Here is a 15,083-nt window from a genome sequence, read left to right on the forward strand (position 1 = left end):
ATCGAATGGAGAAGCCTGGCATTTTACTCAACAAGAAGACAACTCTTCTTGGGCCATATCAAGGGACCACAGAACTACATATCCTGGGCTCAATATCGGAGCCGTGGCGGATATTATTGTGCCCCATCCTGAATTTCTGCCTAGTTGGTATGATCGATGCGTTCTCATATGTTATTTGTCGCAAAGTATGCACTGCGACGTGTCTGGCTATCAGGTGGCTTTGCAAATGGGCCGGCTGCCAGTCGCAGCAGCCCAATCAGCCGCTTTGCTTGCTGGGAGATTGTAACGCTGCATGGGTTTATGTACAGCCACTTAACCCGGAACTGCCGCCGGGCATACATGCTGTACTCCAGCTGTGCACAGCTGTGCATGCATGTGTCATATTACTGGTTAGTCGTGTATTATTGCTCGCTTGGTTTAATCTATTTGGTGTTTCTATAGCGTCGTGTTGACCTTAACCGCCGAACAGGCTCATGCCGCTCTCAAAATATGGGTTGTACGTCGTACTTGTGAATAGAAACAAAAGCGGAGGCAGGTCAAGTACGCGACAGAATATGCGAAGGAGAGGAGACAAATGTTAGTGGCGGTTAATTGCTACAACGGGTTGGTCATTTTCACGATGTGCACCAAGAAATGCTCCACATATGCGCGGACGCTCCTTCCAAGCCAAGCCGGAAATAGGCAGCTCATGCTCAAGGCTGATCATTTGAAGTGAGCATCGAATGTGGCAGGCGTAACACCCTTGTTGGCTACCTCAAAAGTATTACTAGCGTTTCACATAGCCACTCGTGTTTTTCGCTCTCTTGGACCGATTAGCCTACCTTTCACTTCTACCACAACCGCTATTTCCCAGCAGCCGTTTGCTGGTAGTGAAGTCTGATGGAAATATATTATTAGTTAGGCCGAAATCAAACTGTATCTAATCTACTCTATAACTCTGCTCCCTTCTGCTCTTCTTGCTCGTGCTTTTTTCCCTCTCAGTCTTCCGCCCGCCATCTTCCACTAACTCGATGCGTACGGAATACCATTCGTCATCCACTGGAACTGATCGTACAGACCGGTCGAGTAGCTCGCGTAGCTCTTCTTGATGAGGTCGCGCATAAAGTCGGCTGCTTCCCGCTCTGTCTTCTCAAGCACAAATCGCTCTCGGAAGTGCTGTACCGTTTCTGGCTTGAAGCATGGAAGCCCACTGTCCATCATGAGCATTACGATCTGCGATAATTTCTCTGTGAAAGGCCGCGCCGCCAGGAATGACTTGATGCACAGCTCTTCGAACCACCGGAACGATTGGTGATCAGTGCTGCCACCCATGACTGCCACCATTTCTGCCGTGAGCTTGAAAGGCGCCCGCTCAAATTTGATGCCACCAGGCGCGATATCAAAACAGAAGCCGAAATCGATATGCAGTATGTGGCCTGCGTCGTCAATCATGATGTTGCCGTTGTGTCGATCTTTGAACTGTAGCAGGAATGAAATGACCGAGTAGGCTGCCATGCTCTTCACAAAATTGCTGCGCGCCGCCTGGAAGCTCAACGAATTCTCGTTGCCGTACTTTGAGATGAAGTACTCATACAGCCCGTTCACCGCCTCACGGCCCAGCATGTCTCGAGACACCGAGTTGGGCAACACATCGATCACACCACAACCAGGCGCCGTTGCCGTCACCCGGTACGGGAACACATACACGTCCAGTCCGACGCTCTGGAAAATGCCCCGGAAAGCAGAGATCATCTGCAGCGCGAGAACATCCTGCCGGCAGTCATCACCCACTTTGAAGATGGCCGACTGCCACACCTCAATAGTGTTATGGTCGCCAGCAAGCTCATCATTTGCGCCGGCGCTGCCGTTGACTGCTTCTATGGCTCCGTTTCCATTAATCTTGGCGGATGCTTTCACGAGTGCGCCGTTGCTGTTGCCTGCAGCCATTATAGCCGCATTTTCGTTGACATCTTCCAGCAATTCCTCGACACTTCCCGTTTTGGATCTCTGGATCCTGAACGTTGCCATGTAGGGTGCTTTGGCGTGGCTCTGTAGTGGCTTTCCTGATTTGCGATCGATGCCGATAACTACACCATCTGGGTTACTTGGAAGGTACACGCCTACTTCGACCTTGATCTTGCGCAGTTCTTCCTCAATCTTCTGCTTCTTTTCTGGCTTTGACTTCTTGATGAATGGCTTCAATTTGCCAGAGATGCCCGTGACTTCATCGAAAAATGTGAACTCGCGCTCGTAAAACTGGCGGTCGACGGTCGAGAAAGATGTGGTCATCTGTGTCATGACATGGTCCAGGGTCGGTTTGATAGCGTCGGGCTGGTTTGTTAGCCTGTATACCAGTATTAGGCAGATGGAGAGAGACCCACGATTAGAGCTTCGTCATCTTTGTAGGCATTGGCCTTCATGTTCCAGATGATTTGATGGGCAAAGAGCTGCGAAAATTGTGCCGTCTCGAGGATGTAGCGTTCAGCGTAGCCTAGCGCATCGTAACGGAGCGTCTGTACAATCTGCGGAACGTAGAAAAACGTAATATCCACCGGATGGCTTTCCAAGGCCCGCATGGCATATTGGATGAGGAACGGGTGGTTCTCAAAGACTGGCAGGAAGTATGCCACAGCTGTCATGGGGTTGACCGGTGCCCAATATAGCATGTACTAAATTAGTTAGCACTTTGAACATTTGCCAATGATGAGATCGAACTGGGAATTGGTTACCTTTAGCTGGAAGCTCACATCACTGGGAAGGGCTTTATCAAGAATGATTGACGATGCTGCAGGTTCGTCTATGGCCCTGGACGGGAAGTTCAAAAGCAGCCAACGAACAGCTTTCTGAATCCGAACGTTCGAGAATCGGGCAGCTAGCTGTACGGCCAAAGAGGGGTTCTCTTGCCACGCTGTGCGAACCAAAGGTTCCAGTGCCTATATATATTATGATTAGTACGCGGTTCTTGCAGCACCTTGAAGCATCACTCAACCCTTACATCTACCATCCCCTTGCCCGTCTGAGCAATGTTCCACGGTGATTTGGGTGGCTCGCCCAATGGATAGACCCAGACGAAAAGCCGCGCCTGTTCATTCTCTAAAAGCAAAAGCAGAAGCTGCTCCTTTGCCACAAGCGACTTGAGGCTATTGCTGACTTGATGCAGGCCAATGTAGCTAGCGGCCTTGACCGCCACTGCCACGTCGGCCAGTAGTCGAATTTCCGTCTTCAGCTGCAGATTGTTGCTGCCAAATGACCACTTGGGCGGGCTGGCAAACCAGCTCAGTGCAGCTGAGAGTAGCTTGTCTTTGAGGCGCCATTGTGCAACGGGGCTAATTGTTGAACTGGTGCGCAACACATGCAGTCCGAACAGCACAGCCTGGAACCACAGTTCGCGAGCCATAGGGTGCGTGTTTGTCAGTATCTTGGCTGCATCCAAAGTCACATCCAGCATGCGCAGATAAGCTTTTTGGATATCCACGCTGCCCAGTCGGGTGGCATTGAAATGGCTCCGCAGAAATTGCAACAGCCGCGTGTGTGGCGCCAACATGTTATGCGCACGTTGTTGGTATTTGGCCATCGACGTGCTGTCACTCGGGGAAAACTCCATCTTGACAAGGAACGGGTCTTTGTCGACAACGGCAGTGCTGAACAGCCCCTGCCGCTTCTGTACAGTCAGCTCCCACTGCTGCAACACAGTGTAGAGAATGCGCGGCTCCATGCGCGGGTTTTCGTTGATCACGCCCAGCCACAGCGAAACGCCCAGTTTGATTGACTGCTTCGTGAACATTGAAAATGGGATGCTGACCAAAAACTGCGCAATGGAGCACTGGTCGTCCTGGCTGCGGCAAAGTACCGACGCTGCCCGCCTGAGGATATCGCTCACATCCGCCATTGGTGTCGGCTTCTTCTGCAACAGGCGACTCTCGATATGTGCCAGAGCACTGACTGCGTCGGCACTTTCGGCGTCAGGGTTGGGTAGAAGAGACGAGCGGCGATCCATCCCCATAAAGCTCAGCCACTCTAGGCCGCGGTCCGACAGCGGCTCTGCATAGCGATACTCTTGGCGTGCGGTGTATTGGGCCACAAAGTCGGATGCCATGTTGATATTGCACTCGCCGATGCGATCCAGCGATGACAGTCGTTGGTTGCTTGCCGGTATAGAAAACCCAAGTTCCATCGCAAACGACCGGCCAAAAGATATGTGGCCATAAGTACCATTGTCATCCCACTCAGACAGATAGGTCTGCAACAAGCCCTTGACATCGGCCGGTGCCAGACTGATGACGCCTGTCATCCAAGTCTTTGCTTTTTTGTATAGCGTGTTCAACGTGAGCCGCCGCAGCGCATAATCGTCTGACAGCTCAATAGTGATGTTGCTACGCTCCGACCGGAACGTGCTGCGCGGCTCGTACATGTTGGTCTCTGCCTCAAGGCAGCTTAAACACATCAGCGACAGCAATTCCAACAAGGCAAAGAGCGACGACTTGTGGCACAGAGCCGACGGCACGTCGCGAATGATCCGGTCTGCGCACATGTATGCTGCTTGTTGGACACGCTCAATGCGGTGGCAGCAGCTGCAAAAGAGCGAGACCAGCTGTGTGGCAGCAAACTGGGCCGAGAAACTGACATCGGCACCTGACAATGTCTTCGTCACACATTTGTCGACAACAATTGTCGTGATTCCTTCCATGATGCTACTAACATCACCACGGCGAGCACTAGGTTCCAGGAAATATGAAATGGCCTTGGTACAGTCGCCGGCGTCGGCGCGTAAACTCTCGACAAGATATGCAGCTTGCAAGAACATGACCTTGCGGTAGCTAAGGCTCCGAACCTCTGACGCCTTGCCAGGCACCAGTTCAGACAAATGCTTCTTCTGCATGTTTTCTCGTTCCGAACTCATGCCACGGCGTAGTACCGTGTTGAGCTCGATATCGCTCTCAACCTGTTCGCCACGCTGCTCGGCCACCAGAGGCGGCGAATGCACAGCGATTAGCCGCAGTTCGTTGATGTATTTCTTGCCACGATCGGTTGCTGCTGTGAAGCCGTGAATGACAATATTGAACCAGGCATCACGGATCAGGGCGTGAGCATCATCATCGCGCAAGCTGTCGAGAGCCAGGTTGTTGACTGACATCAACACAGCAACTGGCTGTAGTAGCTGCGAAATTTCCCGTGCGGCCAGCTCAATATCCGACTCCTTGGCATGGTGTGTCTGGTGCACATCACCTTTGGATATAATGTCGTCCATCATATGCTCCCAGTAGATCTCGTACAGAGGAGAGTCTCGACAAAGATGAGAGGACAGGTAGTTCCGGGCAATCATTATCTTAGCAAGTTAGTTCCCATTGTGCTATTCAGAAGTCAGAAATGTCTGCGTTTGTTCTAACTCACCGCATCTAGAACAATTGTTTTGTTCTCAACTGTAGCAAGGTGTGTGATGCGCGTATACGTTTTGAGCAGAGAGCGAAACTCGGGCTGGCCGCTACTCAAAGCCAGAACCGCAGCAGCTGGGATGATCTCTGCGTCGACAGCATTGTTGATCTTGCCCACTTTCTGCAGCAGCATAGACTGTGCAAGGGCACTGATCTTTGTGTCTTTGCAAGCGCCAGCAATACCGCAAATGGCTTGTACCACGTTGGCGTAAATGATAGAGGCCTCTTCATCGTCGTGGGTTCGCAAAGAGATCGAGCTCCCGGTCGATTGTCGACCCTGGTAGATCTGTGCCGTGCCATCCTGGCCGTTGCTGGCCATGACCTGGCCGACATCGCCGGTAGTATCGACAACACCATTGGCTAGGGAGCGTTCGGTATTGGGACTGAGCACATTGCCGAGAGTGTATAACGTGGTTATTATGGCGTCAGCGGACATCATATGCAACACAGATGCCAGGCTTGACGAAGCGATGTCAATAGACACCCCCTGAGCGCCACTTTGAACGATGTACCGGGGAAGTAGCTTTCCAACGTTGGCCGCATATACCGGGGAGATCTTGCAGACCAGAGCCATGGATTTCAGCACGACTGCAGCCAGACTTTCGTCGGCCATTTGTCCTGGATCTGCCAACGTGTCTTCGAGCCAGCCCATGAGAGTATCGGCGTCGGCAGCATCCCCTTTCAGCCGGGAGCAAATCAGATAGCTGACCAGGGCCGACGCTTTCACAGACAGGGACAGCTTCTGCTGAGCTGTCGAACCCAAGCGGATGAAGTCGGAGCTAGCGTCAAGGTAGTTCATCTGGTCGACGACGGCATTGGTGTAAACTTCGACTGACTGAAAATCGATATCGCCACTGCCGGCAGTCATAGGTCGGAGCAGGCCATCGCCTGAAGTCAAAAGGTCCAGCACGTGGCTCCGATGCAAGGCTGGTACTTCAGCCACCAAAAGTGATGTCGCTGCCACGAGTAATTGCATGAAACTCTGCTGAAGTAGCATTGCACCGAGCGGGCGACCCATCTCGGAATAGTGTCGCAGGTTTCGTTTCCATTCTTTCGTAAGACGGTCAGACGAGTGAGAGTTGCGGATAGTCGAAAAGGCAGTCTCAACGGCGACTAGAAACGGTTCTGAAAGCATTTTCCGAAGTCGTGAAACAAGAGCCAGGCGACCGCCAGAGCGCCAGAACTCGGCCTGCGCGGCAGCAGCGTTGAGGAAGCCTAGAAGCGCCACTGCTATGGTCGCCGTACGAATGGCATCTTCTACATTGCCGTCGTCTGATTCGTTTAGAGCAGCCCCATTGCCGTTGGCATGCATCGAAGACGTAGATGGGAGAATATTATCGGTCGTACGGGAGCAGGCATTCAAAAAGGCCCAGATACTATCAGACACAGTTTCGTGAATGTCGATATGATTGATGCCAAGCGCTAGGAGTGCGGCCGTCACATGGAAAGCAAGGGATTCGGCCGGAGATGGTTCAACATGTCGAAAGAATGGAGACGGGGAGAAGTTCTGGATATGGGAGTCCATCATGTAGGGAATCAATTGCCGGGTGAGCCTTTGGGCGCCTTGGCCGACTTGGATTAGGGGGGCGGCTTTGCAAAGCGCCATGAGAACCTCGAATTCGCGGATGGTCTAATAATGTATCAGTTTCGTCTGCAATCGCGAAATACTAGCGATCACAAATCTGTCCGGTGACAATAGCTGCGTTCTCGAATCTCAACCTCCACCTACCATGGGGACACGGCCAGCAAGAGAGGCTGGCTGCCGTGAGGCGTAACCATTCGTGCCATCGCGAGCCCTGATATGGTTGGGACAAGCTTTGCAGAGTCGATCCAGGTCGGATTTTTCAAAAGGCTTTTCAGAGTTCGTAGCCGAAAGAGCTGCAATTTTGTCCAGCGCACGCTGGCGAAGAGACACCATCTTGAACGCGTGTTACGGCTCGAGGGAATGGAGATACCAGCAATAAAAATCAGTTCAGCGAGTCCTGAACACACGGCCGACGAGCTGTAGAGGAGGCCTAGATTGTGGGTTTCGAAACTCTCGTCTGCATGCTTTAGAAACGTATAGTTCGGTGGTTTTAGTCGAAGCAACGCGAGAAAACGCAACAAACTACAGTCGTAGATGGCCACTGCAAGCTCCTTCTCTTTGTAGTCGGTTTAATTGGAACCAAAGTCTGACCAATTACAAGCGATATAGCCCCTGAATATACACGTGATCTATTGCTTACTCATCAAAGCTATCCCTGCAAGGCTGCCAGGCGGACGCGTTGGCTAACAATCCTCCGTCCTGAGCTTCAACTTTCAGCCATCGCGATCACAATTTCGCTGTTACCCACACTCCTAAATAACCGTCTCGGCCTGAGCTTCTCATCATGGCTATTGCATACAGTGAAAACCCCGTCATGAATGGCCCGAGCTATTCTTTCTCGGACACACCCAAAGTGCAGGCCCCGGAAGGTGCGCGGCAACATCGTTTTGACCCGTATGTGCATCTCTCCTCGTTTAATCACCCCCGCCTCTAGTCCTCATTATATACTCACGAAGTCTCAATACAGGTACACCGACAACGGAGGCACTACCCTGGCTATCGCTGGTGCCGACTTCGCCATTGTAGCCGGCGACACTCGCCATACTGCCGGCTACTCAATCAACAGTCGCTTCTCGCCGAAGGTCTTCAAAATTGGCGGCTCTACTGCCGATCAGCACGATGCCAGAATCGTTCTGTCTGTGGTCGGGTTCGCCGCTGACGGCGAAGCGTTGAAGGAGCGTCTCGACACTATATGCAAGATGTACCGTTACCGTCACGGCAAGCCCATCAGCGTCAATGCATGCGCCAAGCGTCTGTCGACTATCCTTTACCAGAAGCGGTTTTTTCCGTACTACACACATGCGATTCTGGGTGGTCTTGACGAAGATGGTATCGGTGCAATTTACAGCTACGACCCTGTCGGTAGCTATGAACGAGAGCAATCCCGGGCTGGTGGTGCAGCGGCGAGCTTGATTACGCCTTTCTTGGACAACCAGGTTAATTTCAAGAACCAATATGTGCCAGGGAGTGGCATTGGCCATGATCTGATGGAGCGGCCGCGCGTGCCACTGCCACGAAATGATGTGGAGGAGCTGGTTAAGGATGCCTTTGATGGCGCAGTGGAGCGTCATATTGAGGTAGGCGACTACCTGCAGATGCTGGTTGTGACAAAGGACGGTATTGAGGAGGTCGTTCTGCCGTTGAAGAAGGATTAGGGGCATATGAGAGAGATGAAATCACCCAATGCCTTATCACTACTATGCAGTCATGATCTTGACATTTCCCAATGCATCCCTATACAGAGCGGGGTTGTGCTTCGTGCTGATATCTACATTGACACGTTTTATGTGGTTGTATCTTTCTAGGTAAATTGTGCCTAATCCCCGTCCCTACGACCCGGTATCGGCTGTTATCCGCATCTTTCCATTGCAGAGCTGTTGCCTACTATCATCATTACGGAAGACCTATGAATTGTGGCAGTTTAGAAAAATAGTGGGCCCAGCAGAGCCCTATAGCCTATAGGTAACTCAAATCGATAGCGCCCCTGTATCCAAGACCTTCAAGACAGCTAGGACTATGATTGGCCTACTATTTCGCAACTCGTCCTATCCTCCTTTCTGCTAAAGGAGGGAAAGAGCAACTGACTCGACCTTGTCGATAGGAGACGAGCAAACACCGTATTTTAAAAGGGCACACGTGAAAAAGCGTCTTCTGCTGGACAACCAGACAATCCGAATCGCCACAAAGTGTCTTCCAGCATCTCAGCGACCAGACAGACGATATCTTCCGGCGACAAATCGTCTCCGCCACTAACTACCTGTGCGAAGCTCTCCTGCGCGACAATCGCGTTCCGTTCTCGACTTTTCCTATCTTACACCCCTTCGTCTTTCTCTCAACTTCCCGACCATCTGCTCGGGGACATCTTCGAAAAGCGCATCAGCCGAAGTGCCTCTTCTGACAAGCGTGCCTCCCGCGCCCTCATGCCACAGGCTGCGGTCGTGAGGACCCGTCGCGGGAAGAGGCAAAGTAGAACGCCGACGGAATGCCGTCGCCCTTGAACCCGTTCTTGGCCGCCTTCTTCAGGAGCGCCTTGCCCTCCCAGTGCACACCCATCAGCAACCATATTCTGCTTGTTCCTACGACCGAAGTGCTCCTAACCTGCCGCGATGTCGAAACTGGCTTCGGCTTTACGGAGCTTCCGAACCCTGAAGAATTTCTTGCCAGCCATGTCATCCGGATGCCCAATGCTCGTGTGGCTGCTGCGGCAGCCAACGCAGCTGGTGGAAAGGATGGCGTGGTCAATCTCCGGGAGATACGCGGAAAGGCCAAGCCCTATGGGACGTTCAACGGTCGCAGTGTTGTCATCAAAGACAACATGGTATACAGCAACAAGGGTAGGCATCCATAGTTTTGCTGTGGCTAGACTTTGTCACTAATGCTTTCAGGATTCAAAACCCTCAACCATGCCATTTTGCTGGGTGACGCCATATGGTACTCCGACGCGCTCGAGCCCAAACCTTGGCTGATCTACTACTTGTCTCGCCCACTCATCGGATCCTGGGAAGAGGTCAAAATCACACCTGCTATTCTTCCTCTGCCACGGTTGGAAAATGCGAGTAATGGCATCAACGGTATCTCTTCGACCGGCACGCGCGATACAGCCGGCGCATCCGGCTCTTTCTCACCCAAGTCTCCAGAGCAGTCACGAGCAAAACAACATGCTGATGACTCTGGTTCGATACCGCGCAAAAAAGATATCAAGAGCTTCCATGATCTATTGAACCACTTCCCCATAATTGCACGTCAAATGCAGCCGGGTCTCGATAAAATTTTTAGAGAATTTACTGCAGCTTTCGAACATCGTCTGCCACCACCACCGACGGAAAATCCAACAACACCGGCGAAGACTAGCTATGATAGCAACGGCGCTGCGGACAATAGCAAGAGTGGGCCAGCAGGTGCTGAAGGTAGCAGAACGAGCAATTCGGCAAGTGATGCCAACAGCTCCAAAAGTGTCAACAGCAGCGATGACCAAGACTCAGAGGTTTTGTTCTCAGAAGATGATGAGCTTGCCATGCGGGCATCGTTGGAGTCAGCGATAACAACAGCGATAGACATTTTCCAAGGCGTCGACAAGCAGCAGCTGTCACTGCTCGGTGCAACAACAGACTTGACTGGTCCATTGGTAGAGCGCTTGATTGAGCGCTACGTCGTCGAGAATGTTCACCATCTCATTTTCCCACGTTTGAGTTCTCTCAAGCGACAAGAAGACTTAGAACTCGAGGCCAAAATCCGTCAGATGGACTGTGTGGACATAACGCAGCTGGGTATGGATATCGAAGGTGGTTCACGAAAGAAACACGAGGTCACCATTGCTCTTGGCCGGGCTGTGGAGGAATTTCGTAAAATGGGCGCAGCTATGTGCCCACAGGACATGTTGGCGTTGTTACTGTCTACGGTCAAACTGGTCACCCATTTGACGAACCTGCCTGACGATCGGGACAGCGGCGGCCAGCCTGGTGCAGCGTCAATGTCTGCCCCTGGCCAAGCGGAAAAGCCTCTCTTGACGGTCAATGCGGACACGCTCGTCTCATTGCTTCTGTACGTGGTGATCCGAGCACAGCTGCGACATCTCCTCGCACGGTTCCTCTACATGCGGCATTTCATTTTCATCGACGATGTTGACAGTGGTGAGATGGGGTACGCACTGAGTACCTTTGAAGCCGTTCTGCTCTATCTGGTACGCGACTCCAGTGGTTTACGACGCGTGAGCCGAAGGAACAAGGCATTGTGGGAAGCGACTGTTAAGGGAAATCTCACGGAGCTGAAAGCGATAATGGAACCTGGTTCAAAAGCTATTGATGAAGACGCCGTATATGACAAAAACAGAGAAAGACCGAACTTCGGAAATGGCGGCTCGCGACGACCGTCTAGTAGCGGATGGCCGCCGTCTGTGAGCGGGATCAGTTTTTCTAGCGGACTCCCTTCTGGTTCATCGGCATCATCACGCCGGTCCTCTATCATCCTGTCTGAGGCTGAGTCTTTCTCAACTGGAACAGGCCTCAGCCATGTGTTTCCCTTTCAGTCCAACGCCGACAACGATTTCGAGGTGGACGGCTTCCCACATTTTCCTGTGAAGCGAGTCAAAATGGCAGCCATGGACACTCGCAGCTTGTCCAGTAGCTCCGAGATTTCGTATCGATCCCGGGCGACTAGTGTTGCAAGCACGATGGGAAGCGGAGTTGAAGGCGATACATCAGTGGAGCGCCTCGCACAGACACACAACTCCTTTGGAGAGTCGTTACTCATGATGGCAGTGCAAAACGAGCGACTCGAGGCGCTCGAATACTTGCTCACCTTGGAGGAGTATTTCCACCCCAGCTTCGTGTTAGGCGATGTCAACCACGAGGAAACAACGGTTTTGAGTGCGGCAGTGCAACTCGGTAACAAAGACCTGATCTTGGTTGTGATCCAGTTTCTGGTCAACTCGGCCGAAGTAGACCAGGCCCGCCTCACTGCGTACTTCAAATTGCAGGATATCTGGGGTCGCAGTGTGGCACACTACCTCTTCCATGCACCATTTTTAATATCGAAGTTCGGCAAGATGATGCCGTGGCGGCAGAAGGATAAGAATGGCCAGACACCCCTCTTTGCACTCTGCCGGTCGTATGACCATGCCTCTTACCACGCCATGGTAGATGAAGGGTTATATATGGCAGCGTCGATACAGACAGATGGTGGTCGGCTGCATGTGGACGACCATGTGGATGGGAAAGGAAATACACTACTACATATCGTCAACGATCCACAACTGGCGGTGCGAATCCTACAGCGGTGCGACGTGGATGTGAACGCTGTCAATGACCGCCGTTTCACGCCGTTAATGGTAGCTAGCAAGTACGGACGCTTTGACATGGTGCGAACGCTGTTTTCCGACCCACGCGTGGACTTGGGAGCTAAGGAGCTTCGTGGCCTTACTGCTGTGGAGCTTGCTAAAGACGACGATGTTCGGAACAAGATTGACGACCTGACTCTACTGTCTTTACCATCAGAATTGGATGGGCGGACAACGGCGGCGGTTCGGTCCTACTTTGTTGAGGACGCAAGCGTGCGGTTTGTGCTCAAATCGGGTGCGGCCGTGAGCCCTGTCAGCTATGCTGTCACGACTTGCCGGCGGTCCTTGACAGACTTTGAACACTTGACCAAGCTCCTGGCAATTGAAAATCCAGCATCGTGGATTCCATCTGTCGCCGGCCTCCGGTCCCCGTTCCAGATCCCGTCAAAGCCAAGCAGAGCGACTCTCAAAGACCTTCAGGTACGGATGGATTGGTTTCTCCGGATGATGCTGTTGCATCCGACCTTTTCGACACATGAGATGATGTGGGAGTTTGTCCTTGTACCGGACATTCAGCCGGACATGATGGCGCAGAGGAGCAAGCTCAAGGCAGAGACGCGGTCAGAGAAAGTACGGGATGAACTGGAACCGCTGAAAGATGTCCGCGAGGTGGAGCAGTTTGTGGACCACGCACGTGAACTGGTGCGCAGTGTTAACTACTCAACCAAAAGCGTGATGCGGCGAACAAACACCCTGAAAATCGCAACTACAGGTATGTGTCCCTTGCAATGAAAAAAAGGGCCAGCGTTGCTAACATCAGACAGATCTTCACGATGCAGCGGCTTTGATGGCCAGGGAGGTGATCATGCTGGAATTTCTTCCACCAGGCTACAAAGAGGCCACGGCAATTTACGTGCAAGCATTGGCGGTGCCACAGACCAACGCTCATGGGATGTTTCAGGCAGCGTTTCTGGCTATCCAGTCAACAGTGGATGCTATACTCGTGGCACTTGAACGGCCACCACGGCTGATCAACCTAATTAACACAACGCGAAAGCAGATGGAGCGGAATTACCAGTCGGTGAACCGGTCGACAAGATGGCCGCTCGGGTTGCTGGACGATGCACGGCAGCGACTTAATGAGGAACGAGAGGTTCGTGCGCAACAGAGTCGCACGGAGTGCGAGAACCTGTCCAAGGAACTCCGCTATACACAGCAAACAGTGGCCCAGGAGCTGGCTGGCTGGCAAGACATACACGAACGGGTGGGACGGCGCGCAATACGCGAGCTGGCACACAAAATGTTAGTGCAAGAGCGAGACCGGCTGGATACTCTAGAGAGGGCGTTACGACGGGTGCGACGAACAGTGGCGATGGAAGCGGTCGGTTCAATATAGGACTTTCAGCTACGTGGTCACATGACGCAAGAGAATACAGCATTTGAGAGATATCATGTATGAGTCACAGCAGCGGTATGTTTGCGGTCAAAGAGGGCGTCAGGCTAAGAGGAAGGAATGGATGAGGTGTTCTCGGGGGCATCCTCGGTAGTTAGACATGAAACCTGTACTTTTATCGTGTTCCCAGTTTCTTGATGAGCGACAGTTAGGCCGTCTGTGACAACGATTGGATAGATACCATACTTTTGCGATATCGAAGGCCTGTATGAGTCATAGTGTGATAGTGCAAGATTCGGCTGCATAGCGGAAGCACGACGCGGTGTGAAGCCGGACAAGACGCAGTATTGGCGCGATAGTACGCGGGGCAGTCGCGGGGTTGGCGCGGAGAGACGCGTATGAAGACCGGACGCGTCGATCCGAATATTCCGGTCGGCACAACATGAATGCGGAGCCGATAGCAGGTCGCTTGAATTCGTATCATACTATAGAAACTACGTACTCCGTACTTCGCCTCTTATCTTACTATGTACTCGTAGCCGCAGTGCTTGAAACGAAACGGATAAACTGGATTAGTGGAGAAGGAAACCAGTCAGCCAGTAAGATGCATGATCTGTTTTCGCGCGGATTACGGCGTGTATTGTTAATACACGCGGTTGCAGGCAAGAGCCAATCATAGATCTTGCCATAGCAGTCTTCTTTCGACATGGGGATATTCAAAATGCTCGGTCAACAAGGTCAGCGCCATTCTGCCCTGTCTGACGCCCATTGAGGCTGTGCAGGTCATACGTCGTAGGTCTCCTGGTCTGTGAGAGAAACTGGAGTATGTTGTATGATGTCTGGCCGCCTGTGGCGGCCCATAGGGCCACTCCTCATCGATCTCCCCAGACGCTCAGGCGAGCAGATATGGGGCATCGCCTAAAATCCAGCATCAAACGACCCACTTACAGCGCTCCCAGCGCCTACGCAGATTTAAAGCATTCGGCTATTCGTACGTTGTACCGCCTGGCAGCCGCCGGCTCCTCAGCTACGCACGTACCCATACCTCAGAATAGATATTCCGGGGCAAAATGCATGGAAGTACTGTCTCACCAGACCTGGCTGTCGTGATACCTAATCTCGCTCCCGCGCGCTTCTCGAAATTGACAGGGACATGGCCTTTCTCCGGTCGGGCTGCCTTTCAGCCCTTGCCTCTACTCGTACATTCAGTTTGGGGGCGGATCTGGGATCGCATCTCTGCCCCAGTACGTGACGCCTTTGTCACTACGGTATCGTAATACTCAAGCCCCGTACTACTGTCTCACTTCAGTAGGCGCTGGAAAGCGACCGAAAATAGGTGTGCAATGTGCAAAGTGCGACCGTCACGTGAGTTTCGCAGTTACAGTCTTTTCCGCTTCACCAAACTGCCACCAAAATGTC

The 15,083-nt window shown here is 52.4% G+C and overlaps 3 protein-coding genes across 3 annotated transcripts; 2 read left to right on the forward strand and 1 right to left on the reverse strand.

Moving 5' to 3' along the window:
• Positions 1-1,002: 1,002 nt before the first annotated feature.
• Positions 1,003-7,329, reverse strand: CMQ_4765 (phosphatidylinositol 4-kinase; the record flags this gene model as incomplete). Its single annotated transcript, XM_014312921.1, has 5 exons — positions 1,003-2,310; positions 2,361-2,648; positions 2,975-5,305; positions 5,371-7,041; positions 7,141-7,329. The coding sequence occupies 5 exons, from the start codon at positions 7,327-7,329 to the stop codon at positions 1,003-1,005; spliced, it is 5,787 nt and encodes a 1,928-aa protein (XP_014168396.1).
• Positions 7,330-7,780: 451 nt separating this feature from the next.
• Positions 7,781-8,651, forward strand: CMQ_4764 (proteasome component; the record flags this gene model as incomplete). The annotated part of the gene is made up of 2 exons (XM_014312920.1): positions 7,781-7,890; positions 7,964-8,651. The coding sequence occupies 2 exons, from the start codon at positions 7,781-7,783 to the stop codon at positions 8,649-8,651; spliced, it is 798 nt and encodes a 265-aa protein (XP_014168395.1).
• Positions 8,652-9,478: 827 nt separating this feature from the next.
• Positions 9,479-13,692, forward strand: CMQ_4509 (vps9 domain protein; the record flags this gene model as incomplete). Its single annotated transcript, XM_014312665.1, has 4 exons — positions 9,479-9,830; positions 9,882-13,043; positions 13,096-13,573; positions 13,668-13,692. 4 exons carry the CDS (start codon positions 9,479-9,481, stop codon positions 13,690-13,692), a joined length of 4,017 nt encoding a protein of 1,338 aa, XP_014168140.1.
• Positions 13,693-15,083: the final 1,391 nt, after the last annotated feature.

This window comes from Grosmannia clavigera, assembly GCF_000143105.1.
Source record: "Grosmannia clavigera kw1407 unplaced genomic scaffold GCSC_97, whole genome shotgun sequence".
Classification (NCBI taxonomy): Eukaryota; Fungi; Ascomycota; class Sordariomycetes; order Ophiostomatales; family Ophiostomataceae; genus Leptographium; species Leptographium clavigerum.